The sequence below is a fragment of the Nymphalis io genome, chromosome 25 (assembly GCF_905147045.1).
Source record: "Nymphalis io chromosome 25, ilAglIoxx1.1, whole genome shotgun sequence".
Lineage (NCBI taxonomy): Eukaryota > Metazoa > Arthropoda > Insecta > Lepidoptera > Nymphalidae > Nymphalis > Nymphalis io.
The window spans coordinates 3,180,842-3,208,600 of NC_065912.1; the positions used below are offsets into that span (position 1 = coordinate 3,180,842).

General features: G+C 36.6%; 2 protein-coding genes across 5 annotated transcripts in view; one reads left to right on the forward strand and one right to left on the reverse strand.

Annotated features, from left to right (window-relative positions):
• Positions 1–3,466: 3,466 nt before the first annotated feature.
• Positions 3,467–6,140, forward strand: LOC126778201 (uncharacterized). Its single transcript, XM_050501673.1, has 4 exons — positions 3,467–3,667; positions 4,203–4,517; positions 4,891–5,586; positions 5,940–6,140. Exons 1-4 carry the CDS (start codon positions 3,488–3,490, stop codon positions 6,090–6,092), a joined length of 1,344 nt encoding a protein of 447 aa, XP_050357630.1. The 5' UTR covers positions 3,467–3,487; the 3' UTR covers positions 6,093–6,140.
• A 536-nt stretch (positions 6,141–6,676) lies between these two features.
• LOC126778096 (glycerol-3-phosphate acyltransferase 1, mitochondrial) overlaps positions 6,677–27,759 on the reverse strand; it is a 58,833-nt gene continuing 37,750 nt past the window's right edge. For all 4 annotated transcript variants that reach the window (XM_050501473.1, XM_050501472.1, XM_050501470.1 and 1 more), the window contains 13 exons: positions 22,176–22,340; positions 21,068–21,249; positions 19,977–20,213; positions 19,761–19,853; positions 18,942–19,036; positions 17,144–17,379; positions 16,229–16,427; positions 15,674–15,858; positions 15,019–15,166; positions 14,401–14,603; positions 13,662–13,804; positions 9,346–9,491; positions 6,677–8,897 (listed from right to left, as the gene is read on the reverse strand). In XM_050501473.1, the coding sequence (XP_050357430.1) occupies positions 8,707–8,897; positions 9,346–9,491; positions 13,662–13,804; positions 14,401–14,603; positions 15,019–15,166; positions 15,674–15,858; positions 16,229–16,427; positions 17,144–17,379; positions 18,942–19,036; positions 19,761–19,853; positions 19,977–20,213; positions 21,068–21,249; positions 22,176–22,340 (2,223 nt within the window). In that variant the 3' untranslated portion in view covers positions 6,677–8,706. The remainder of the gene's footprint in view (positions 8,898–9,345; positions 9,492–13,661; positions 13,805–14,400; positions 14,604–15,018; positions 15,167–15,673; positions 15,859–16,228; positions 16,428–17,143; positions 17,380–18,941; positions 19,037–19,760; positions 19,854–19,976; positions 20,214–21,067; positions 21,250–22,175; positions 22,341–27,759) is intronic.

The following is a 27,759-nucleotide window of genomic DNA, read 5'->3' on the forward strand; positions in this document are numbered from 1 at the left end:
CATGGGCGATATAAATCGTATATAGATACAATATCTATATATTTGGATATCCACTGATATCGTTTCTGTATAATCTGTATACGGTATTGTTATGGTACTAAATCTAAAATCTAGATATCGAAGCGCACGCACAGTATTTATAATATTCGGATATCCACCGATATCGGTCTTGTATACTCTGCATACAGTATATCCGATATCTAATATCGTTGTAAATTTGTAAATATCAATTGTCAAACGAGTAGGCGCGAACGCGAGTAGGATTGTTAGTGAAATATCGATATATCGAACTTATTATTTAGAAATATCTATATTTACTAATATTTATTATTATTATGTTATTAATGTTTATTATAATTATGTTACTTATGTTTATTATAATTATGTAATATTTTTGAACGACATATCGATAGTTTATATTGAAGTATAAATATTAAAGTTTTTTATATTTTTTAAAGAAGTTTTTATTAGAATTAATCTTTTAGTGTCTAATAATCGCAGTAGTCGAGCCGCCGAACATATAATACAACAAGTATTTTTAAAATCTCACTAAAAATATTGGTACACATAATTGTCTTATTTAAATTAAAAAGTATAAATTTGGAAATTATAGTACAATAATTGCGTCACAGCTATTTTTGAGTATATTTGTAATATGGTTTTTTATTATGTGACGTCTGGTAATACTATCACCTAGCTCAATAACAAATAGCTTCTTACATTAGTTTACTTCGTCCTGTTCTGGCTCTGAGCGAGATATAAAAGAGTGATATATATCTTAGAGCGAAAAGATAAATATGACTTTTTTCTTCTTAATGATATAGTTTGCGCAAGTCTAATATTTAATAATTACATATTTCTATATTTTAGGAACAACTTCGAGAAGGAAGCCGATCGAAGAATTCGCTTGGGATGGGCAGCATTTGGCAACCTTCGTCAAGTCCTCAAGTCGTCTATACCGCAATGTTTGAAGACGAAAGTCTTCAACCAATGCGTCTTACCTGCCATGACATACGGTGCCGAAACGTGGACACTAACTGCGGGACTAGTCCACAAATTCAAAGTCGCTCAGCGTGCTATGGAGCGAGCTATGCTCGGAGTATCTTTGAAGGATAAGATCAGAAATGAGATTATCCGGAAAAGAACCGGAGTCACCGACATAGCTTGCAAAATTAGCAGGCTGAAGTGGCAGTGGGCTGGTCACGTATGTCGTAGGACCGATGGCCGTTGGAGCAGACGAGTCCTAGAGTGGAGACCGCGAATCGGCAAGCGCAGCGTAGGGCGCCCTCCAGCCAGGTGGACCGACGACCTTAAGAAGGTGGCGGGCACCAACTGGATGCGGAAGGCGGAGGACAGGGAGCTTTGGCGCACCTTGGGAGAGGCCTATGTTCAGCAGTGGACAACGATTGGCTGTTGATTGATTGATATTGTATTTGATTTAATAAAAATATAATCGGTTTCAGAACGATTCATAAATACGACTCACGTTTAGGTTATCTGTTGATATTTTTTAAAATATCGGATATTCGATATCTAGGTAGACAGAGAAACAAAGTTTAGTTTCTCTGTCTACGGATATCTAGATATTTTAACCGTTAAGGTTATTATGATATTTTTACTGGTATCGGTTGTTTGACCTTGGGTGTCATTTTAGAAATTGCTATTATTATTATGATCTATTTTATTTGTGTTTTATGTTTTCGCGGTCGCGTTGTTAGCTTTGTAATTTAATAACTCGCTTTTTTTCTAAATTTTAGGTGTTTTTCGTAACTCATGTATTTTTTCTTGTTTAGGTAGATGTATATAATAATTTATGATGTGTGTAAAATAATGTACATATTGTATTGAACATTTCAAGGAAATTAGGTATTTAGGGCAAGTGTTAATATGCATTAAATGTAATTTTAAAGAATGATTTTTAATTAGATTAATGTTTGTGTTAAATACAATGAAGAATTGTCTCGTCCCAATACGAGCGTAATTTTCGATAAATTCAACTGCAGGCAAAAAAGACAAGGGCTCTTCAGGCATTTTACAGATATTTTTAAAAGTCAAATTAGATCAAAAGAGATACGAGTTATTACTCTTTCGACAACAGTTAAAAGAGATGTATATACGAAGAAATGAACTTTTAAATACGCCGGCATTACAGAAAAACATCGCTATTACGCAGTCAGTCATAAGCCTGAAAAAAGTATGAAGGAAAGTTCATTTCGCTGATTTTCAAATTCGGAACTGCAACATGTCTATTAATAAACAAATATTTATTTATTTAACCATGTTATTATCAATAACAAAAATAAACCAATACATAATATATGCGATAAACACAAATATTAATATTAATCTGATATCATCTGGTACTGATTCGATTTCCGAGTACCATAGACTCGATACAATATCTAGATATTAAAATATATAGATACGATATCCGATATTCAAAACCGATATCTAGATACGATACGATATCGCTTCAAAGCGATATTACCCATGCCTACCACAGAGTACATAACTACTAGTGAACGTATTGATTATGAACTCTGTAGACTAGTCAATAGTCATTTTACACAGTGATGCCAACTTGGGGGTTTTCGCCCCAAATTTGGGGGGAATCAAGAAGTCCAGGGGTTTTTTAGGGGGTACATCTATTTAGGGGAATTGTTTGGAGGGTTTATTATTCAAGTTTTTTTTTTCCTTAAAAAAAAAAACGTTCGACTATACAATTTATATTGAGCCTCGAACGCAACCAACAAACTAAACCAAATATAAAGCGTGGCTATAACTGAAATATCAAAAATCTATAATATGCTGAGATTTTAATAATAGTTCAGCGTGTTTGTACAATACGTAGGAGGCCCGGGCTTCGATTTCTGGTCACTGAATGAAAAATAAAAATTTCATTGTTATCATCATTAATTTCATTAGTTCATTAATTAATGTACGTAAATATGTAAAATGCACCCGCATAAATACAACAGCTATTTTATACTACATGAATGTATTTTTAATTTGTATTTGAAATTACCTATCAAGCCGAGTGTACAACACAAAATTTAAGGGTTCTTGATCGATATTTAGTGGAATTCGAAGTTGGTCCTAGGGGGAATATTCTGTAGAAGTTGGCAGCACTGATTTCACAATACGTTTTACTAGTAACACTGATTAACGTTGCCGGGAAATACTAAGGTTTAGAAAATTAACGGAATTATAAATATTTATTTGAAAAGTAGTGATGAGTAAGATCACTTGAACATTTGTGATCGAGTTAATTTTAGTTTAGTTTCGATATTTGAGTTAATAGTACATGAATCTGGGTGATTTAATTCGCGAAGTAACTGATTTTTTAATTATGCTTACCTCTAATTTTTATTTACAATGTTGATATGAACTGTGTATAAAAATTTAATTTATTTAATTTTAAAATGTAATTTTTGTACTATTTCAGGAGAATTTAATTATAAGTGCAGCTAATAATATAATTTAGGCCATGCAGTCGAAATTCCACGAGAACGGAGTTATAACGGGGATCGCGGATTCATTCTGCCTTTCCTGTCACACATACCTCAAGTTAAAGGATGTTCAAGGACATATCACTGACTCTGCTCATCAGAAGACTTTTGAAACTACAAGCTATGTAGAAAGGTATCAAGAAGACCGCATCAGAAAGGTATTTACAGGTGTTAATATTTTAAGCATAGATATGGATTAATTTTGATTTAATTTCAATAGTTTTTAGTACATTTTAAAAACCATGGTTAGTTTTTTTTAAATCATTAATTTTTACAACGGCTTCCAAAATTTCCTTCCTTACAAGTCAAAAGTAGTTGAGAATCAATTTTACTTTGCGTAATAATGATCCGCTCATCGATTTCGGCCACGGCGGTCATCCTTAATGATGACGTAGACATATGTGTAGAAAATGACACAAGTGCACCCTCCATTGCACCGTCCTTACTCTTACTTGAATGGGACGGCAAGTTCGACGCGACCGGACCAAGTTCAGGTGAAGGGCCAGACTTTAGTCTTAACGTTTTTCGGAGACGGACATAAAATGCTACTCTGAGGTGCTGCTATGATTATTGATATAATATATAATAATTCAATAAGCTTATATTAGTCTGACAGTAATTTGGACCCAGGATTTCACCAAAATATTTTGACATGAAATTGATATCTTGTTTAATATTTTTATTATATTTAAGGTAAAAATGGGATATTTTTGTGAAATTTGCAACTTGATAATACAAACTTTAGCAAAAACTAGTATACATGTTAATGAGGTTGCTCATGTTAAAAATAAAAAGACCCAACAATTAAAAGACACTGATGAAGGTGTTGTTGCATTTGATGATATATTGATCAAGCAGAAGGCCTGGCAAGGCCTAGTTAATGGATCCTGTTTAATATGTAATGTAGATTATTCAGATGAAGAAGACCATAAGAAAGATCCTTCACATGTATTAAAACTTATTCAGAGTAAATTTGAATTAAATAAAAATAACTTTGTTTATCGTAAGGTAAGGTCCATTTTCTTAATTGTAGTATTTACAATTGTTAACTGAGATTTATTTATGTATTAAGATAAACCTATATAATATAAATAATGCTTAAAAAAACTTACAAGATTGTTATAGTGTTGTTAGGAACCTTTGTGGTAGGACTTTGTCTTTGACAAGCCCGTCTGGTTAGGTACTACCTTACCACCTTTTATATTCTTTGGCCAAGGAACAATACGTAGGATTAGTGAGCCAGTGTAACTACAGGCACAGGGAACATAACATCATGGTTCCCAAGGTTGGTGGTGCAATGTCAATTTTGCCATTCTGTGTAGCTGTAATAAATTAAAAAAAAAATTAAACAAAATAAAAAAATACAACATATTTAATTTAGGTTGATGAGGATACCTACAATTGCTTGACTTGCAATACAATAATTACTGGAGAATCTAAGGATGAACATGTAAATGAATCTGTACACATAAATAATTACTTGAAATGTCAAAATGATAAAAAATTGGTAAATGTAATTGATCCTGAAGTCATTCCAGAAAAGACCAACTCTGAAAATAAGATTATTTCATGTATTAATGATACAGAAAACAAACTAAGAGCTGATGATAATGACGAATTATTAAGTCCATCTGAAGCTTTAAAAAGAGCAATAGAATTTGCTAAACAGAACAAACTAAAGTATAAACGAAATGGCACCTTTTGCAAAGTGTGTAATATAAAAATCTCTTCATCATTGAGAATGATGAAAGAGCATGTGGCAGAATCATCACATAAAGAAAAGGTTGTAAATGAAACAAGTATTACATTAAAAAAAGTACCAATGGATACCTTTATAAAGTTTTCGTGTACAGCGAGCAACATTTTATTCAGTGATGTGATTATTAATGATGAAATTTGTGTGTGCAAATTAAGTTTTCATATCATAACGAAACATTTACAAAAATTTAAATGTCAGGCATGTGAAGTTACACTTAATTCGAATACAGTTGAGCAACACATACATTCTTCAAGCCATATAACTGCACTAGAAGCAACAGCTGTCCTTATAGATTTTGATAAAGAATTTGTGAGAGAGGTAAATCAATATTAGTTTTTTTTTCTATAAAAAACATGACTAATAAGTAATAACCTATATACATCCCACTACTGGGCAGGGCTTCCTCCCCTCTTGAGAAGGTTTGAAGCTAATTCCACCATGCTGCTGGATACATTTGTATCAGCATTTCAAGTAGGCTACCTCACAATGTCTTCTTTCACTGTCACAATCTTCAGCTAAGATGCATAGTTTCTAACCTGCTAAATGAAAGTACACACAAATATAATCATATATTTTTTCACACTAAATTATCCATAATATATATTTATCGATTTATTTTACTTTTGAAATAAATGTTTGGGATGTTTTTGTCACTTACATTAATGTTCCAGGTGAGACCTGCAGTATATCATTGTGGATACTGCAATTTCATTAAAAATAGTTTGGAGGGATTAAAAAATCATTTGAAATCTATCAATCACTATGAAACAAAATCAACAGTCCAAAGACGAATATATATTTATTTGCCTCAAATAAAGGTCTAAACAAATCTTTTGGACTTAATTAGATTTAGGACTTTATAGAGTTCTACAATTTAAAACAACAAAGCATTTAACTTGTTCAAATATTGTTATTTTTATATTGTTTTTATAATTTGATTTTTTCATTTTTTTCTTTTTATATACTATTCTTAAACAAAATTGAAACAAGAATGTTTACTGTTATTTTTAATTTTTGTTCTTTATTCTTTTTATTGAATAACTGTAACCAATAATTTCAAACAATTGTAATTATTTTATATTCAATAAATCAATATGCAAAATTCCTACAATTTTATTTCGAAATGTTCAATAATCTGATTTGGATTTGTATTTTTTTTCGACAAATATTTTAACATATCTGAAAGACAAACTCAATAATCATGTTTTTGTCCTCTAGATACATTTATTTAATATTTACTAAAGCCTTCCTTTTTTACACTAACAATTCAGGTATTTTTTATTTTTGTTTAATTCCTTTAATTTTGTTGGTCGGATTAAAAATATATAAAATACAATGGATATTCTTCTCGTTTGAGGGATCTACAAAAAATCTTCAACATTTAGTAATAGTATTAAAAATAAAATAGTTACATTTTTATACAAAGGAATTCATTTATTCCACTCGTTTTAAGATATATTTTACAATTTTTAGATTTATTTTTAGTTACATAAGAATAAATAAAATAAAAATGAACACACGCCCATACACATTAACAAACTACAAATTGTTTTGTCTACTTACAAACTGATTATCTTTTTTTTAATAGATTATTCCAACCACATGGGAATCGTTACTTCCAACTCTGTAAGGCAAATGGTAAGCATAGTAACAACTTGGCTATGTACTACTTACTTACTAAATATATATAGTAGACTTTTAATTATCTTCTACATCTGGTTCATAGAAACTAGTTCACAAAACATTCATGCTATTTTTATTTCTAACTCAAGGTCTGTCCCCAGTCAATTTACAAGATCTGCTAACTGTTATATTTAAGTCTTTTGCGTATCATTTAATAATTATACCAACTCGTTTCTAAATCCTGTTATAACTACTTATAAAAGTAAAAATTAAATAAGCTGATCTTTTTAATAAATGAAATGCGTTTTTTATTGCTTGCTGGTTATTTATGTAGTGAATCAAATTGCTTAAAACTATAAGTTGACCAAAACTTAAGCCACGTATTTGGGACCTGTGAACATACTTGGACTGGAACTGTGTTTTTAAACAATTGTTTGTAAACATAACGTGTTTAGGGCATTTATCTGCGTTCCCAGTTACCTGCAGGGAATTAGTTCAAAACTTAGTTTCGAAACAGATGTTTAACAGTGTGGTCGCTTGTTTCACCTGTTTATATATGGGCCACATTAGGCGACATGTTTTAAACAACTGACTGATGTGGATGCCAAGATTACTGATCATCCCTAAGTCAATATTAATGTGATATTTCAGAAACTATTTCTCCGAAACATTGTTTCTCAGTAAATATATGGCTTTAGAAACAGTTACCGGTTAACTAAAGCACTCCCTAAAATAGATTTTATTAGTATAATCTATATTAAGAATCACTTAAGTGTGGCAGTAATAGGCCGATTGCTCAATTATTTTTTTCTTTTGTTAATAACAGCCATCTCTTTGGGAGTTTCGTGATAAGTGTATTTTTACATTTTTGATGGTATATAACCATATTGTAAATACCAGGTTTAGATGTTACCGCTGTTATTTTTCACTCATTTAAAGTTTCTACTTAATAATTGTACATGCTACATATAAAAAAACGGATACGTACGTTTATATTTGGCATGATAAACATTATCAACATTTTTATAAATAGCTGTATTAAAATCATGTTTTATGTATCTAATTTTGTGTTACAACAGACCTATAAGTATTCCTATGAAATGATAGATGACAGACAACTGCGACAAGTTTTATATATAGTTATCTTATACTAGAGTGATCTAGTATAAGATACGATTACGGCGGTTATTGTGAAATAACCGCCGTAACCTCGTCAGAATCACTGGAAAGTATTATTACACAGCCAGCAATAAAATTTTATACAGGCACATCGAAAAATAAACAGATAGATTTAGATAGGCAAAGTCCAAAAAACAATTCTTGGACATTGCTTTTAATATTTGTCATTTTTATTGATATTTGAATAAGCTGAACATCATACTATAGATAAAACATATATTCTCAAGTAAATGTCATTATTATTCTTCTTATTTTACAAGTAATATTTAGTTGAATTATGAGATTCAGCACATGAATTTTGAAATTTCATTTGTATTTTTTGATAAAGGTGAGAAATATTTTGTTTCAAGTGAAATTAATTTAAATCTATTTTAACGAAATAAATGCAATATATGTGAGATTCCGGGGTTATTATAACATACAACATTGCACTCATTTTTTTTATATCACTCATGAGCTTAGTACTTAAGTACTACATTTATAAAGAATTGTCTTTATGTATTTTAATATGCCAATTAAAAATATATATTAAAAATAACTTCACCCAAACATTATGAATATAGCTTATTTCCAATGTGCCTAAATTGGTTTACAAGAACACTCTACACTTGTCATTTCACTTCACTTCACTTGTTGTCACTTGAGCAACGGTGTGTCGATGTTGAACTTATGTATATTGGCACAAATATCATCAATATTGCTTTTGTTCTTGTATGGCGGACATATCCGTACTTTTCTCTCACGATTGTCTGTGTACATCTCTATGACGCCCCACTGACGTAGCAATCGGAGACAATTCTTGATAGCATCTGTTGAAACTGCTTCACCTGAAAAATTATATTTAAAGTTAGGCCAGGAATCATTTATACTAACCTAGGCTTTTATTGTTACCAAGAAAACATTAGTTTATATTATATAGTTTTTTTATATACATATAGTTTTGTTTAGTTTTTGTGCTATTATTTTATTCTTAATTTTAATTTGTGATTATTGAATTTTATTTTATAGTATTTGTATGGACTTGTTGGTGTGAAATAAAAATATATTATTAATATTATATAAGATGACATAGTAGACAGACACGTGGATCATAATCGATGATCGCGCAAATGAACATTTACTTCGTTTTTGATTTGAGGCTTTGTGTTTAAAAGTATAAGATGACTTCCAACTTCCTTATTTTCTTTTGAAAAAAAAAATTACCGGTACAATATTAATATATCATAATAATGTACCGGTAATTTTTTTACTTTTTCGGTAATAACAAGTACCGACCGTAGCTCATTTTGTTCTGCGCGAAGCTCTCCAGCAAGGAGTCCAATGTGGACCCCACGAGTTCTTTCTGAGGTGCGTCGCGCAGACAGCGACACGTGGCGGAGTACGCCTCCATTAAGGGCCGGATCGTTTGCAGTAGACGACGCCTGGAATTGTTTCAATGTTTACTATATACAAATTTATTAAACATAGCGTATCTAAATCAAGATATACTATACTAGCTCTCCGTCCCGGCTTTGTTTGGGTTTTCACTCGTCTAATTCTTTTTTTTTTATAGATTAGGACGAGCATATGGGCCACCTGATGGTAAGTGGTCACCAACGCCCATAGACATTGGCATGTAAGAAATGTTGACCATCGCTTACATCACCAATGCGCCACCAACCTTGGGAACTAAGATGTTATGTCCCTTGCGCCTGTAATTACACTGACTCACTCACCCTTCAAACCGGAACACAACAATACCAAGTACTGCTGTTTTGCGGTAGAATATCTGACGAGTGGGTGGTACCTAGACGAGCTTGCACAAAGCTCTACCACCAGTATATATCTGTTTTCTAATACCTGTTTTCTAATGTTTACTGACTTTAAAGCATGTCGGCACGATTTTTCCGATATCTTCAACAATCATGGTCATATTTCAATCAAAACCTCAATAAATTATACACTTAAACTTACCTCATGAAACACTCCATCTATCGGTGAAAACCGTATGAAAAATAATTGACCGTTCAGTAGTTTTTGAGTTTATCACGTTCAGACAGACAGACGAGGGGTCAATTTTATATATAAAAATTATATATATATATATATATATATATATATATATATATATATATATATATATATATCAATCAATCAATCAACAGCCAATCGTTGTCCACTGCTGAACATAGGCCTCTCCCAAGGTGCGCCAAAGCTCCCTGTCCTCCGCCTTCCGCATCCAGTTGGTGCCCGCCACCTTCTTAAGGTCGTCGGTCCACCTGGCTGGAGGGCGTCCTACGCTGCGCTTGCCGATTCGCGGTCTCCACTCTAGGACTCGTCAGCTCCAACGGCCATCGGTCCTACGACATACGTGATCAGCCCACTGCCACTTCAGCCTGCTAATTTTGCAAGCTATGTCGGTGACTCCGGTTCTTTTCCGGATAATCTCATTTCTGATCTTATCCTTCAAAGATACTCCGAGCATAGCTCGCTCCATAGCACGCTGAGCGACTTTGAATTTGTGGACTAGTCCCGCAGTTAGTGTCCACGTTTCGGCACCGTATGTCATGGCAGGTAAGACGCATTGGTTGAAGACTTTCGTCTTCAAACATTGCGGTATAGACGACTTGAGGACTTGACGAAGGTTGCCAAATGCTGCCCATCCCAAGCGAATTCTTCGATCGGCTTCCTTCTCGAAGTTCTTCCTACCGACTTGTATTATCTGTCCTAGGTAGGTATATTTACTAACAACTTCGAGAGGTTTCCCCTCGACGTATATCGGTCCCGGCACGACATGCCTATTGAACATGACCTTGGTCTTGTCCAAGTTTATACCGAGACCGACAAAACCGGGAAGACTCGCATAGGCTACGCAGCATTTCGGCGAGTTGTTCCAGCGACTCTGCTATGATGACGATATCGTCGGCAAATCGAAGGTGTGAGATGTACTCGCCGTTTACATTGACTCCATACCTAGTCCAATCCAGCGTCTTGAAAACGTCTTCCAACGCGTTGGTGAACAGTTTCGGGGATATTACATCCCCCTGTCTCACCCCTCTGCGCAGTTGGATCGCCTTCGTCTTACAGTCCTGAGTCATTGTAGCGGCGTTGTACAGACATCTCAGTACCTCGATATATCTCCAATCGATATGACATCTCTGCAATGAGTCGAGCACTGCCCAGGTTTCGATGGAGTCGAAGGCTTTCTCGTAGTCCACAAATGCCATACACAGCGGCTGATTGTACTCTTCGGTCTTCTGCACAATCTGCCGAACAGTATGGATGTGGTCCACGGTGCTGTAGCCTGATCGAAAGCCGGATTGCTCTGGGGGCTGGAACTCGTCAAGTCGTCTGGCGAGACGGTTCGTGACGACTCTTGAGAACACCTTATACACGTGACTCAGGAGGGAGATGGGTCTGTAGTTTTTCAAGAGGGTTTTATCACCTTTCTTGAAAAACAGTACCACCTCACTCCCGCTCCACGTTTCCGGGGTCTTGCCATGTTGGATGACGGAGTTAAAGAGGCTTGCTAGCTCTTTCAGGACCGGAGTCCCGCCTGCCTTAAGCAACTCTGTTGTGATTCCGTCATCTCCCGGAGTTTTGTTGTTTTTAAGCTGTTCTAGAGCCGCCCTAATCTCGCCTTGGTCAACGACCGGGAGCTCCTCGGAGTAATGGCGCATAAGAGGGGCGCGCTGGTCATCAATACTGATTCCCACGGGTTTATCCGATCTTGAAGAGAACAACTGCCCATAAAACCTCTCTACTTCTCCGACAATCTCAGGCCTAGAGGTAACGACCCCACCATTTTCTGTTTTAAATTTTGTCAGACGTGGCCTCCCAAACTTGCGAGCGAACACTTTCGATCCCCGATTTTGCTCGATCGCAGCCTCGATGGCACGGGTATTGGAGCGTAGGAGATCGCGTCGCGTCAGCGTTTTTATTGTTCGATTTAAGGCCTTATCTGACAAAAACGATGGTAGTTCTCGTCGTTTTCTCATGAGCTTGAGTGTCTCAGCAGAGAGAGAGGTGCGTTGTCTCTTCTCTGTGGCGGAAAACACTTGCGGGATGTGTTTTGCAGTATTTTGACCAGCGTGTCGGTTCTCTCATCAATGCTGCTTATGGTTTCCAACGCGGTGAATTGATTTTGAAGTTCCATTTGGAACTTTTCGGAGCCTTGAGCAGCTTGGAGCATGGTAGGTCAGAGAGTAGACCTCATCATTCTCGATCTTTCGGCTTTTAAGTTGATATTTAGAGTGCCTCGAACCAAGCGGTGATCACTTCCGGTATTAAATCTGTTGATCACTGAAACATCTCTAAATATGTGCCTTTTATTCGAAATGATAAAGTCTATCTCGTTCCTTGTCACGTTATCGGGGCTTCGCCAGGTCCACCTCCTCTGAGGTTTCTTTTGAAAGAAAAAATTCATCAAAAAAAGCCCCTGCGCTTCGAGAAAGTTTACCAGCATTTGCCCCCTGTGATTTCTGCAGCCCAAGCCGTAAGGTCCGACTTTCGATTCACCGCTATCTTGTACTCCCACTTTAGCATTAAAGTCTCCCATAACAACATTGTAGTGGGCCTTCGAGGTGTCGTTGAGGGCCTTTGCGATGTCCTCGTACATCGCTTCGACCACATCATCAGAGTATGTCGAAGTTGCCGCATATACCTATACTACCTTCAGGGAGTGCCTGTCGGAAAGTTTTAGGACTAGGTACGCTACCCGGTTCGACACACTACTGATTTCCACAATGCTGCTAATGAGATCCTTTTTGACTAGAAAACCGACACCACCCTGGGAGAGGTTATCACCTTCGCGGAAGTAGAGTAAGTTACCGGACTCTAGAGTTATCGCGTCCTCCCCCTGTCTTCGAACTTCAGATAACCCCAGTATATGCCAGTTTATATGACTTAACTCTACTTCTAATTCGGCGAGGTGATGGTCCAGCCTCATCGAGCGTCCATTGTATGTTGCCATGTGCAGTCGTTTTATACGGTAGCCTGCCGTAAACCGGTGATTCTTAGCACCCCCTGCCCTGCCGATACCGCGACCGCTACCTTGGTCGGGCCTAGCGGGCTTGCCGGTAACTGGGGGCCTTTTTTTGGGCGTATCTGCCATTAAGGGGGGGGTTTGCCCATACTCGCCGCGCTGGGCAGGCGTGTTGGCGAGCGCAGTAGGGGGGTAAGATGTTTATGGGGGGGGGACGCTCCTGCCCATCCCCCCTTTTCCCCGTCCCTCAGTCGCCTCTTACGACACCCACGGGATGAGATTGAGGGGAGTACTATTCTAAGCCGGTACTCCACGGCACTATATATATAATATTAGTCTAACGATTAGCTTACGTCACAGAATTCGAGCGGCAATTAAAGGTGTTTGGTGTTTTTGTAGTCGTGAAATTCTGTATAGAATTTGGAAGTCTCCTGGTAGTTGGCAGTGTATCTTGGTCCAGTGCCAGAACTCTTTCCACTCGTGTTGGATTCGCTGTACCATTGGACTGTGACAGTAGGAGGGATAAAGAGTGCACCTATGTTTGCACTATAATATCCCCTGCGCAGTTGGGTAGTTGAGAACGGTCATTGGAAATTGATTATCAGTATTTTTTGGAACGGTGTCGTACCTCTCAGCAATCGCTTCCGGGGTTTTGGACAGCTTGTACTTGATGAGCCGCGTGGGGTCTGGCCGGTTGTCGTCGTCATCGTCGTCGTCGAACGTTCGAGCGAACTGTCGGGACCAGCGCTGCTCTTGTAGCATGTCAAGCGGCTGGAAACATTATTCCCACATTTATAATATTTTTTTAGAATATAGCCGAGATGGCCTAGTGGTTAGAATGCGTGAATCTTAACCGATGATCGTGGGTTCAAACCCGGGCAAGCAACAATGAATTTTCATGTGCTTAATTTGTGATTATAATTCATCTCGTGCTTGACGGTAAAGAAAATATCGTGAGGAAACCTACATGTATCTAATTTCGTTGTAATTCTGCCCCATGTGTATTCTTCTCAAAAGGGAGAGGAGGCCTTAGCCCAGTAGAGTGGGACATTAATAGGCTGTTACTGTACTGCTGTTTTAGAGAATGTCTTTTTGTAATAATTATGTTGAACAATTTTTTTATTTAGTTAACATTTTACCGCGTAGTATACCAAACTGGTCCACAGTCTGTTTTTCGATAAATACACCACCGCATTTCTATAACAGGTGAGGTTTCCTCACGATTTTATTTACCACACAAACACGACTTTAATACGTATTGTATTCACCGGACCCAGCGGTTTGGGCTGTGGGTGGTATATCAATTAGTCATTTTAAAATATTATTAAATAGATAAATCTATAATTATAGAAATACAAAACAATTACCCGTATTTCTGTGAGTACTTCCTGGGTTATAAGTTCTCTTAAAGCCTCCAATAGTCTTTCCTCTATCCTGGTGCAAGGCGCACAGAGTATGAACTCTTGGCTTAATATTTCGCTGAGCTGGAGCGCCGCTTCCATTAGTTCTGAATGTCTTACTGTCGCTTCCTCTGTGCTCTTGTTGCGTACTATGCTTTCTAACGCTGTCGCTGTAATTTTTATTAACAACGAATTATAATTATAAAAAAAATCTGATTCGATTTATTTTCTTTGATAACATTTTTCACCAGAACAAATATAATAATATTAATCAATGTCTATGTTAAACAATTTTGTTTTTGAGTCTAATAAGATTGCACGTTTTTTAATTTAAAATTAGTATGCAGTCGTAAATAGGTCAAATCATTGTGAGTAGTAATCACCACTACTCTACCGCCAAACGGCAATACGTAATATCTCGGTGGTCCGGTTTAAAGGGGAGTGGGGCAGTATAACGTTACTCCTAGTCGATTTCGAGGGCAGGAGGAGTAAACGGCTTTGACCTCGAACTTGACGTCACTAGGTTTTCGATTCGTTAATATCGACGGAGTTGCGTGCTACGAGCGAGGGCATATTGATCAGTACCGAGCACGGCGGGGGCGGCGTAGTGCGCCACGAGCGCGTTGGCGTAGTACGCGAGCTCCAGCGCCGCCGGCACCGCGCCCGCCGCGCGCACCGCGCCGCCGCCCGCGCCGCCGCCCGCGCGCACCAGCGCCGCGCCCAGCGTGTCCAGCTGCGGGTTTTAGAATAGTACTTTAATGTAGCGAATAGAATCCTATTTATAGTAACAGTAGCAGCCCGTTAATGTCCCACTGCTGGGCTAAGGCCTCCTCTCCCTTTTTGAGGAGAAGGTTTGGAGCTTATTCGACCACGCTGCTCCAGTGCGGGTTGGTGGAATACACATGTGACAGAATTTCGATGAAATTAGACACATGCAGGTTTCCTCGCGATGTTTTCCTTCGCCGAAAAGCACGAGATGAATTATAAACAGAAATTAAGCACATGAAAATTCAGAGGTGCCTGCCCGGGTTTGAACCCACGTTTATCGGTTAAGATTCACGCGTTCTTACCACTGGGCCATCTCGACTTTATCTGTATTTATATCAATAATATATTCTCGTTGTAGAGTTTATTATCGAACTTAATAAATTCAATTGAATACAATCAATCTTAGTAGTAGCTCCTATCGATAGTCTATTTTATATTTTGTTTGTACAAGAATGATCGTTTTTAATCTTACCGCTCTCTTGACAACGAGGTGCGAGTCTCCCGTGTAGCCGAGGTCTCGGCCGGCCAGCTTCAAGGCCCGCCCCCTCGCCTCCACGCTGGCCTGCAGGACGGACAGGCTGCAGCCCTTCCGCTGCTCCGTTAGCAGCACATACGACACCACGTTCGTGCACATTAGAGCTGTCGATTGAGCCGCGTCTGTAATTAGACATTTTACATTTATTATTTAAAATCTATAACCGATTCAGAGTGAAAATGCCGTTGACTTGAAAATAAATTAAAAAAATATTTTTTATATGTTTAATACATGTTAAAGGAAATATTAAATAATATATTTTAAAAAATAATCTAAATTCCTTCCTAAAAGTGAAATTTCTACCATATCAGATATATATAATTTCTTAAATATTTTTGTGTAAACAGTTTTTTAGGCATAAGTAATAATTCAATTTACTTGTATTTTATTTATATCGAAATCACTTTAGAAATATCAATTTTTTTACGCACTATAAAAAATGTAATTATTTTTTTTTTTTTAATGTGTCTTCAATTCGTTATGGCAACCCACCGTATACGAGATGTCGGCCAATGGCCTCGACCATCATTTTCTGCTCCGTGCTCACTTCCGCCCCGAAAAGACTGCTGTGACTGTGATTATACAATATTTGCCGGTCCAGGTTCACGGCTAGATTGTTGTTGAGAGGCGCGAGCGACGTCTCGACGGGAGCTTTTAAATAGTTGTACTTCTGGAATGACGTCACTAACTCCTGTAAATAAAAATAAATATTTGTTCAAGTGCCATTTCATCGGTTAATGACCCCGATGATGATATTCTCCTGATCGATTTCGGCCATGGGGACTATTATGTAGGGTGACTAGCAAACTGGGCAGGACAGTGGAGTGTGCACAGTGACAAGAAATAATACAGTTGCAGCACTACATATACTACATACACTAGCATACGGGACTTGGTCGGGCCAATAAAAAGTTACTGGGTTTTTCTCTCAGATAATTCTCGTCTGGAAGTTGGAAGTGTGTACACTCCCGTGCCTCGAGAAGCAAGTAAAGCCGTTGGTCATGCGCCTGAACTCTTTCCGGTCGTGTCAGATTGCCGTCCCATCGGATTATGACAGTTAAGGAATACAGAATGCACCTGTGTTTGCGCACACACTTGTGCACTATAATATCTCCTGCGTAGTTGGCTAATCTCTCTTGAGATTGGCCGCCGTGGCCGAAATCTAGTATAGTCTAGGATTTAATTTATTAACTCTTGATCTACGACCTTGTAAGGTAGACACAAACGAGGCAGTCAAATAGTTGGGTAATAACATCCATACCAATGCCTTTATGGTGCAACCATTTTTGGCTATAGAGTTTATGTACGTACTAAGTATATACACGCATTAACGCGTATACACCGACAACTGGCGGATGTTAAATTGTTAAAACACACAATATATAACTTTGGAAATTTAAAGTATACCTTAAGAGATATGGGTTGATTGAAATCCACACGAATACTGCCATGGTTCGTGTTCAACGTCCTCCAGATGCCGCGGAAAGCCGACCAGAACGTTTCCATCTGTTTCGGCATGCCCAGTTGTTCCCGTACGAAATTTCCATCGACCAGCCTGTCGTAGTTCAGCGTCACGGGCACCAGCAGCGCGTCGTCGATCGTACCGTCAAGGTATGCGTCCAGTATCACCGAGAGTATGCCAGCTGGAATATAACATTTTATCAATTATTTCTTTTCTTATCAACTTGCATATTTCCTATCATTGGTTTTCTATAACTTCAAGTTATCTTAAGATATTATGTAATGTTTCTACTTTATACAAAATTAATTCTATACTGACTAGATTAAAATAAATATGTAGTTTATATAATTAATTAAATAATTACAATACTAGAAACATTTCTTATTTTTATTTATTTATGCGAGTATTTTATAAATAATGGAATTATAATAGTATTTGTAACTGGTTTAAGCCGGTTAACCGCTAGCCAAGATGGCCCAATGCATGAACAAAAAAAATTTTTTTTAATTATAGACGAACAAATGGGTCACCTAATGGTAAGTGTTCACCAACGCCCATAGACATTGGCATTGCAAGAAATGTTAACCATCGCTTACATAGCCAATGCGCCACCAACCTTGGAAACAAGATGTTATGTCCCTTGTGCCTGTAATTACACTGGCTCACTCACCCTTCAAACCGGAACACAATAATACCACACTGCTATTTTGCGTTAGATTATCCGATGAGTGGGGGGTACCTATCCAGACGAGCTTGCACAAAGTAGGTATTTGATTTGAAAGTTAATAATAATTAATATGCCAATGTCTAGAGTCCAAAGTTTAAAAGTAACATAATTAAAATTGATTATTTTTATAGATGAATAACTTACCTACCCCCATTACATCCTTTTAACGTTTGCAAGAAATAAAACGTTACTTTTAGTTTATTTTATAATGCTATTGTAAATTACAGTATGGCAAGCGCTAATGATATTTCATGTTCTTAATTTGTGTTTATAATTCATCTGACGATAGCTGCCATGGGTCTGACACCAGAATGTATTGGAGTAGCGTGATTGAGGAGATGAAGAACTTAGCCCAGCAGCCATTTAGAGGCAGTTACTATTAACGACCATGTCAAAAGTTCTAACATTATCTATCGATACCAAATATTGAGGATATTTATTTTTTGTACTGCTTATCGAAAAAACTACTAAACCAATATAATACATAAAACTTATAATATAATACATAAAACTGACGAGCCGGTTGGCGTGGATTGTCGATACTTGCCTTCCACGGCGAAGGTTGTGGGTTCGATTCCCACCCAGGACAGACATTTTTGTGTACAAACATGTCTATTTATCCTGAGTCTGGGTGTAATATATAAGTATGTATTTACAAAAGATCAGTAGTATATGTTAGAATATATCAGTTGTCTGGTTTCCATAGTACGAGCTCTGCTTAGTTTCGGATCTGATGGCCGTGTGTGAATAATGTTCCAGGATATTAGGATATTATATTATTATATCAGAAGATGCAACGCTTTTCGGAGGTTTTAGTATTTATTATTATATATTCATATAAGAAGTATAATATATATATATATATATATATATATATATATATATATATATATATATAATATATTATATTATCATATAAGTAGTTACGCTTCGCAGTTTCACTCTTAATGTAGACTATTGGTGTGACAAGGGTTCATGTTCTTATATAATAAAGACTATAAATATAAACAATATACCTTTGGGTAATTGTGGCTTTCCAGTTCTAGTGCGTCCGCCTTCGATAAAGAATTCTAGATTATTGTTAGCCGATAGACTGTTTAAGATATATGCCCTGCAAAAGAATTGTATTATTTATGAAATATTTATAATTACATATAGCAGTTGAAGTCGAGATGGCCCAGTGGTAAGAACGCGTGAATCTTAACCGATGAACGTGGGTTCAAACCCGGGCGAGCAACTCTGAATTTTCATGTGCTTAATTTCTGTTATAATTCATATCGTGCTTTTCGGTGAAGGAAAACATCGTGAGGAAACCTGCATGTGTCTAATTTCACTGAAATTCTGCCACATGTGTATTCCACCAACCCGCATTGGAGCAGCGTGGTGGAATAAGCTCCAAACCTTCTCCTCAAAAAGGGAGAGGAGGCCTTAGCCCAGCAGTGGGACATTTACAGGCTGTTACTGTACATATAGCAGTAGTAATATAATATACTTAAAATTAAATTAAATAATTATAGAAAGAACATTAGAAATGCCTGTTTGCACGCTATTGTATGATGCTAAGTATGGCAAATGCTTATTCAACGCAGAAATAAAAAAAAAACTGTCCAATGGAAAAATTAGCACCAATGTTCGATTTACTCTGAGCAAATTTTTCCGTACACAATCTCTAAACAAAATCAAATTATTTATAAGACTAAAAATAATTGCTGTCCTCTTCGTAACCAACAACTGAGAAAGAGATAGTAATATTGTTATCGTCTGATGTGTGAGAGCATCCAGGTTTACAGGTTTTGATAATGAAACAATAATAAAAATCTTCAACATTATCTCACCTCAGGGCAGATTTATATACAGGGTCGCCGTGGTATTCGGAACCGTCGACTCTTCGTCGGATAAAGAATGCGCCACAACAACGGAGGAACCACCTGCGATTCAAAATATATTTTTATCATTATTCGCTTCGTCCCTGGTCCGATCTCTCAACTAATGTCGGTGAGATCTTCCAGTTAGGGTCTCGACACTAACGCCTAATAACAATCGGGGCTCACCCAAAGAAGGGTATCCTCATATTGTCCCCGGCGGCGACCAGCGGCGGCCGCAGCCCGGTGAGGTAGAGCGTGAAGGTGACGAGGATGTAGTCGAAGTGCGAGCGGTGCAGCGGCACGAACACGAGCGGCAGGCCGGCCGCCTTGGCGCGGCGCAGGCGCTCCACGCACGCCGCGCGCGTGCCGCAGCCGCCGCCCGCGATGCGCCGCACCGCCTTGTGGCACAGCCACGCCACCAGCCTGAGGGCGCGCGATATACTTCATACCAAACGCCTCCTACTCGTTTCATATTAGAAAGTATGTAAGGTTCTCACCTGAGGCGTGTATGGGGTCATACACGTTATCGGGATGGTCGAGTCGAGGTTCTACTGATTTTTAATAATTATTTCGAGGTTTTTAGAATATATTGGTAATATTTTTAACTAAATTAACACTGGTCGGAAATTATTGAGCGAAAAAAAACTACGCGATATATAAAAAAGAAACAAAGCGCGGAAAAATTGACTCGCTCGATGGTTGCCAGGGTGATTGCAAGAATTGCAAATAAAATTGTAATAGAATTGTAAAATATTAATTAGTAATAAATTATATAACAAGATACGTGTGGAAGAGAATTAAATGTTAAAAGTAAATGTGAAGGATTGCTTTACTGGGGTATTCTTACAAGTAATTAGTACAAACAAAATTATCATGGAGCTATTGTCGGTGGCAAAATAGTAAAAATGCTTTTATTTGGGAATCGATTGCTAAACGTTTAATTTTTAAATGTCGCGAATTCCTTGGGCAAGAATATGTGAGTTTTTAACTAGTGTTCATATAAAGAAATAAATTATTGCTTGGATTAAAAGAAATATCGGAAAATAAACTCCCTGATTATAACCGAGATCCAAGTTCTTCCCTTCGCCCTACCGATATTCTACGTAATAAAACACGACTAGGAAAGGTATAATAACAACAGCATTCGTCGTTAGAACATTAATGAGTATGGCATATATTTAAGAAACGCGACGTCAAAACTTATAGGAACGACGTAAACGGGTTGTTATCCGTAACTCAAAAAGCACCGACACCAAGGGATCTAAATAGGAACCAACCTCAGCACGTTATTGGACATCGATGACGATATATCCTGCAGCACTTTCATCGCGCGTGCCTCAACGCGTTTTCTTATACTGGCGTATGTGTTCTCCCCGCCGTGTTTCCCGTTCACCGTAGTCTTCATTTCCTCACGGGTCGTATCCTCTATTGCCCGTTGAAAATGTTCATCCTTCATAACCTGAAAAAAGTAAAAAAAAGTTAATGAACAGTCGTTAAATGTCTTTATTAAATTATTCTTATTTTTCGGTCAGCGCGGTCTATGTAACTATGGACTTTAAATATTGTATAGAGACTTTAATTTTCTTTAGCACGTGTAATATGATGATTACCGATGATCGTGGGTTCAAACCCGGGCAAGCACCACTGAATTTTCATGTGCTTAATTTGTGATTATAATTCATCTCGTGCTTTACGGTGAAGGAAAACATCGTGAGGAAACCTGCATGTGTCTAATTTCACTGAAATTCTGCCACATGTGAATTCTACCAACCCGCATTGGAGCAGCGTGGTGGAATAAGCTCCAAACCTTCTCCTCAAAAAGAGGAGAGGAGGCCTTTAGCCCAGCAGTGGGATATTCACAGGCTGTTACGGACGTGTAATATGCGATTCAATGCGGATGGGTTTCATGTGAATTTTACTCAAAAGTCTATAAAATGTTACAGTCTTAACAAAGTTCATCTCATTATATTATTAGTAGATAATCAAGGAATATTTTGAGCCGGTTGGCGTGGTTGGTAGAACACTTGCCTTTAACGCCGAAAGTTGTGAGTTCGATTCCTACCCAGGACAGACATTTGTGTGCATGAACATGTCTGTTTGTCCTGAGTCTGGGTGTAATTATCTATATAAGTATTTATTTACAAAAGAAAAGTAGTATATGTAGTATATCAGTTGTCTGGTTTCCATAGCACAAGCTTTGTACAAGCTTAATTTGGGATCAGATGGCCGTATGTGAAAAATGTCCCAGGATATTATTATTTTAATTACACCACAGACACATAATTAATTTAACATTTATTATAATTGACACATGTTCTTGCATGCGGGCGAAACTTCGGGCGCATACTAGTATCGAATAAATTATGAATGCGGCTCTATACTCACACTGGGCAACACATCCTTGTAGTCGTACTTGATGAGATGCACACATTGAGCTAAATCGCAGAGATAACGCGACACCACGCCACCATTGGCGAATGTCTGCCTGCCGATATTCAATATATTGATCACTGACCCCAACTCCTCAGTCTTTGGATCCTTCCACGAGTCCTGTAAACAAGGGCTATTGTTACAAACACTCATATATAAGATAAGAAAGATTGTAAATAAATAGCTCGGTAGTAGTAAGTAGTAACAGCCTGTTAATGTCCCACAGCAGGGCTAAGGCCTCCTCTCCCTTTTGAGGAGAAGGTTTGGAGCTTATTCCACTACGCTGCTCCAATGTGGATTGGTAGAATACACATGTGGCATAATTTCAATGAAATTAGACACATGCAGGTTTCCTCACGATGTTTTCCTTCACCGTCAAGCACGAGATGAATTATAATCACAAATTAAGCACATGAAAATTCAGTGGTGCTTGCCCGGGTTTGAACTTACGATCGTCGGTTACTAACGTATTCTAACCACTAGGCCATCTCGGCTATCATCATCAGATATGTTGAAGCGTAATAAATAGCTCGGATATGTTTGTAATTCTTACTATACTTCAAAAAGGAAGGGAGCTATCAATTCGTCTATATACATAGTTTTGGATATGCACATAGGAATGGTGTGTTCTCTTGTAATCGTTTGTGCATAGTTAGTTTAAAGTTAATGTAAAGCGGGTTTCGAATGTGTATTATGTACGACTGTTGGAGATCCAAATAAATAAATAAATAGACAAATAGTTATACCCCATAACTTTTGGTTTACGATGGATTTTGATGTTTATTTTTCCGTTGGGTTCCGTATAGCTCTAAGTAAGTATTCCCGTCTCAATTTAATAGTTATTGAACATAATTTTTATTTGACGCTTTACGCAAATTTCTGACGACGTCTCATATTTAAAAAAAAAAAACTTTTTACACTTGCTTAGTTTACTGTGAGTACAGTTAACGGGTATATAATTACAATCAATGTCATCAGTTTATAACATATCACCAGAAACGTGGTTTTTTCTCTCTTTATAATCGTTGATTTGAATTAATATAGCACAATAATACGTTGTCAAACGATTTTTTTTTTTTTTCAGAAAACAATATCATGGTGTACGAAATATCGTGTACAGTCTAACAATACAGTTAATTTTGTACATATTAAGAAAAAAGGTTTTAGTCCAAGGATTAGAAAATAGCTGTTTAAGACGTGTTTCTAAAGATGACATACTTGATACTATTAACCTCCATTACGATATAATTTGTAGCATAAAATTTTTTTTACGGACAAAAAAAAAGAATATTGGTTGACAAACAGAGAAGAAAAAGGTACTGAAATGTCATAACATTTCAGTACCTTTTTCTTAGACATGTAAAGACATATCTTTACATAATCTATACTTCTATACTATAGTAATAAAGAGTTAAGATTTGATTTTTTGTATGTTCGTTTGTAATGGATAAACTTCATTATCAACGAGTTGCATAGCTAGGGTGGGTTTTTTTTTTTTTTTAAACAGATCTACGAAAATTGCAATAATGTAACCCAAAGTATCAAACATTTTCCTATAAAATATCTACTGAGGTAGATAATCGTTCCATCCGAAGTCGGAACGGGTCGCTATTTATATATAAACTTACTTCCTATAAAAAGTATTAGTCATGCATACTTCGAAATTGTTACACGAGTATAATATCCTCTTTCAAAACGCTTATTTTGTTAAACAATATTCAAATATAAATTAAGATGAAATTTTGTATATAAATTTATTAATAGCTGAACATAATTGTTTACTTGTTGCAATACATGTCACGTGTGACATATGTTTACTATACGTCTAGGCGCGAGGTCGTCGTACCGTGCCGCGCGTTGGTTGGTCAGCGCATGTCACGCCACCGCAGCGAGCCGCATGCGCATGGTTTAAATTTGGAATATAAAGCGGCGATTACTATAGCTTCGATATATGAATGAAACGTTGTCAACGCATCCCGAGTGTAATATTCTATATTTTGTGCCAATAGTATTACGTCATTATGTAAAATATTTGGAACGAGATTTGTATTACTTTTTATTGGCTCCTAAATTAGTCGAATAAAGTAACTAATTAATATGTCATGATTGTACAATTTAAACTTTCGCCTTGTATATATATATTTCATACATTTTTTTTTTTTTGTATTATAGGTAGGCGGACGGGCAAATGATGTGAAGTGGCCCGCCGTCCATTGAAATTGGCGATATAAGAAATATTAAGTATTCCTTACATCGCCAATGCGCCACCAACCTTGGGAACGAAGGTGTTATGTCCCTTGTGCCTGTAATTACACTGGCTCACTCACCCTTCAAACCGGACCGCAACAATACAAAGTATTGCTGTTTAGCGGTAGAGTATCTGATGAGTGGGTAGTACCTACCTAGACGAGCTTGCACGAATCCTTGCCAACCTCGTAAAATACAGTCGAATCTCGCTTTAATCGCGATCTTAATTTTTTAATTTTGACTGCCACAAAGCCGACGTGCAAGTCTCACCGACAAGCAATTAAATAAAAGCAATATAAAAAAACACGACATATTAAATTACGTTTGAATGTTGTTGAGGTACGATTCAAACGTTCATGCTTAAAAAGATTTAAATTATACACACGTAAAAAGTTGATTTTACTTCCTGCATATTAACATTCAGAACTGTTCTAGTCAGGCATGTGATTTTACTGATTATAGTTTAATTCTATCGAATCTTTTATATAAATATATACAACATTAGGTATTTATATTATATATATCTGGCAAATCTTTTATAAGATTAAATTTAGTATTAGACTAGCGATTAAGACTATTATAGTTTATTTATTACTGAAAAAAACAACCGTAACAGCCTGTGAATGTCCCACTGCTGGGCTAAAGGCCTCCGCACCTCTTTTTGAGGAGAAGGTTTGGAGCTTATTCCACCACGCTGCTCCAATGCGGGTTGGTGGAATACACGTGTGGCTGAATTTCAGTGAAATTAGACACATGCAGGTTTCCTCACGATGTTTTCCTTCACCGTCAAGCACGAGATGAATTATAATCACAAATTAAGCACATGAAAATTCAGTGGTGCTTGCCCGGGTTTGAACCCACGATCATCGGTTAAGATTCACGCGTTCTTACCACTAGGCCATCTCGGCGTTTGAAAAAAACAACAGGAATGTAGATTGATATTTAGATAAATAAAACCTATCCTAGCTATGTCCTCCTGACTTAATCAAGAGAGCCAACTACACATGACTTATTATAGCGCATAAGTTTGTTAGGAAACATATATTGATTATCTATTCCCATAATTTCTTATACCATCTCATAGTACCATGAGAGGATATCGACTAATCTTCGTTGGTTTTTAGACTACGTTGAAGTTTATGGATGATAGTACACCTTGGGAATGGATCCGCCTGCTGGCTATTTCTGAGTGGCTACCGCCGAATTCCTTTCGTCTGTTCTTCCCATATTTCGTTTCCGAAGTTTCTAATTTGACAATCAATAAATGTAATGCTTCTATATTGAATAAAGGATTTCGATTTCAATTGGTTTGCTCTGTCTAGTCATGTAGTGCATAGCTTGTAAGAAATTAAAATATGAATTGTTATTTTATTTAACATGACATACATAGTAAAAAAACTCCCAATGCTATTATATAAAATCAAAGGCGAATGTCATGGAACTTTTGTCAAAAGTAAAGAGTATAATGATGGAATATAAATTACTAGATACTAGATATTACAATGAAATGTATACTATAAAGGTTGCTTGGGAACAATTCGAGGTTTTTATTCAGAAATATTTTGAATATGCTCGAGCTTGTTTATTTGCATACATTATCTATTATATATAACATCTAAGCGAAATACTCTTTACGATATCTACTAAAGTCTAAGCTATCCGCCCAATTGACTTGAAATTTGTCACAATTACTCCTTTCCCGACGATGACGCTTTTCCCGTTTGGGTAGCCAAAAATACATTTTTCTTCTTTTCTACGTGCCGAAGCGCTAGTATACGAAGCCGGGACGATCAGCTATTTTATATACATATACATGACAAAGTTAAATGTTACGTCTCAAGTTTAAAAATTAGAACATTTTTGGAATGAGCTACACACATATATGCCAATGTCTAAGGGCGTTTGGTGACCACTTCCGATCAGGTGGCCCATATGCTCGTCCGCCTTCCTATTCTATAAAAAAAACATACATGTATTATACACACATTTATACAATATATATAATCGCAATCATTCCCTAGACAAGGAAAAGACAATGGATCGAGCAATATACCCCAAGGCACCCGTTCGAATGTACGACAGAGGAATACATATCGACTGACCGTGACCCGTCCTTGGATCAATGTCACACGAACGGTCAGCTAATGAGTTTATTTACATTTTAAATTGATTCTTAATTATATTGAAATAAAAACTATAATCCTCGGATATTCTACGCGACGACAAGTTTTAACTGCGCCTCGTGTGTTATGCAAATAAATCGAAGATTTGTTCGTTCATGTTTTCCGGAATCACTCGAATATAACTATTTATATTTCACAGCTGCATATACTCTATTTATGTTCACATTTGTTTTAAAATAGACGTGGGTATAACAAAGGAGGTTGTATGTATTTTTGAGATATAGTTAATGTATAGGTGATTATGTCATCATGATTGGGAAAATCAGTGAAAAGGATTGAAACGTGTAACATTAGATAGGTACTGTAATGACGATATCATATACGAATACATATGCATAGCGAATTAAATTAAAATATATATATACTAGCTGACCCGTGCCCACTTCGTTGGGCGGTAAACATTTTTACTTGTGATCGATTGGCCGAACTTTAATAAAATTGTTTTGTGTATTTTATATTTTAAAATAAATGAAACCAAAAACAAACTATAAAAAACGAATTTTATTGAAATAAAATTTCCTTGGTAATAAAGCAATTTATTTCTAAATAAATTGACGTGTTGTGTATGAAAAAACCGACTAATAGAAAGAAATATCACTCAATAGATTACAACACGATGGCTTTTCCGTATCCCTATGTCGTATTATCTCTTTAACCATTGGTCCAAATTATATGCAGTAAAAGGGGCGTCTTTTGTTTTAAGCACTTGAGACGATAAGTTTAGTTTTTTTTTTAATAAGAATTCATAATTGTTGATAATATGACCAATAAACATGACCTAACGATTTAAATTATTTTCGTAATATAAAAAACTACTTTTTTGACTTAAATATAAAAGTTAGACATATGTTGTCGCTGAGGTTTTTGTAGGCATTATTAAGCTCTACAACTTTTCTCTAGAACTCAATCATATACGAAACGTGTTCTTTCGATCGTTTTTTCTCAAACTTTGCAAATCCTACTACCACAAAAAATTCTTTTCATTTTTCGGGTTAATATACAGCCTATGACACTCACAAATAATGTGGATTTCTATTGGTAAAATAATTTTCAAAATCGGTTGGTAGATCCAAAGATTACCCATTACAACCTCACAAACTTTACCTTTT

Coding starts and splice junctions, on each gene's coding strand:
- LOC126778201 (XM_050501673.1), top strand. CDS start 3,488: ATGCAGTCGAAATTCCACGAGAACGGAGTTATAACGGGGATCGCGGAT. Junction 4,518..4,890: donor ATAACTTTGTTTATCGTAAG/GTAAGGTCCATT, acceptor TATTTAATTTAG/GTTGATGAGGATACCTACAA. Junction 5,587..5,939: donor ATAAAGAATTTGTGAGAGAG/GTAAATCAATAT, acceptor TTAATGTTCCAG/GTGAGACCTGCAGTATATCA.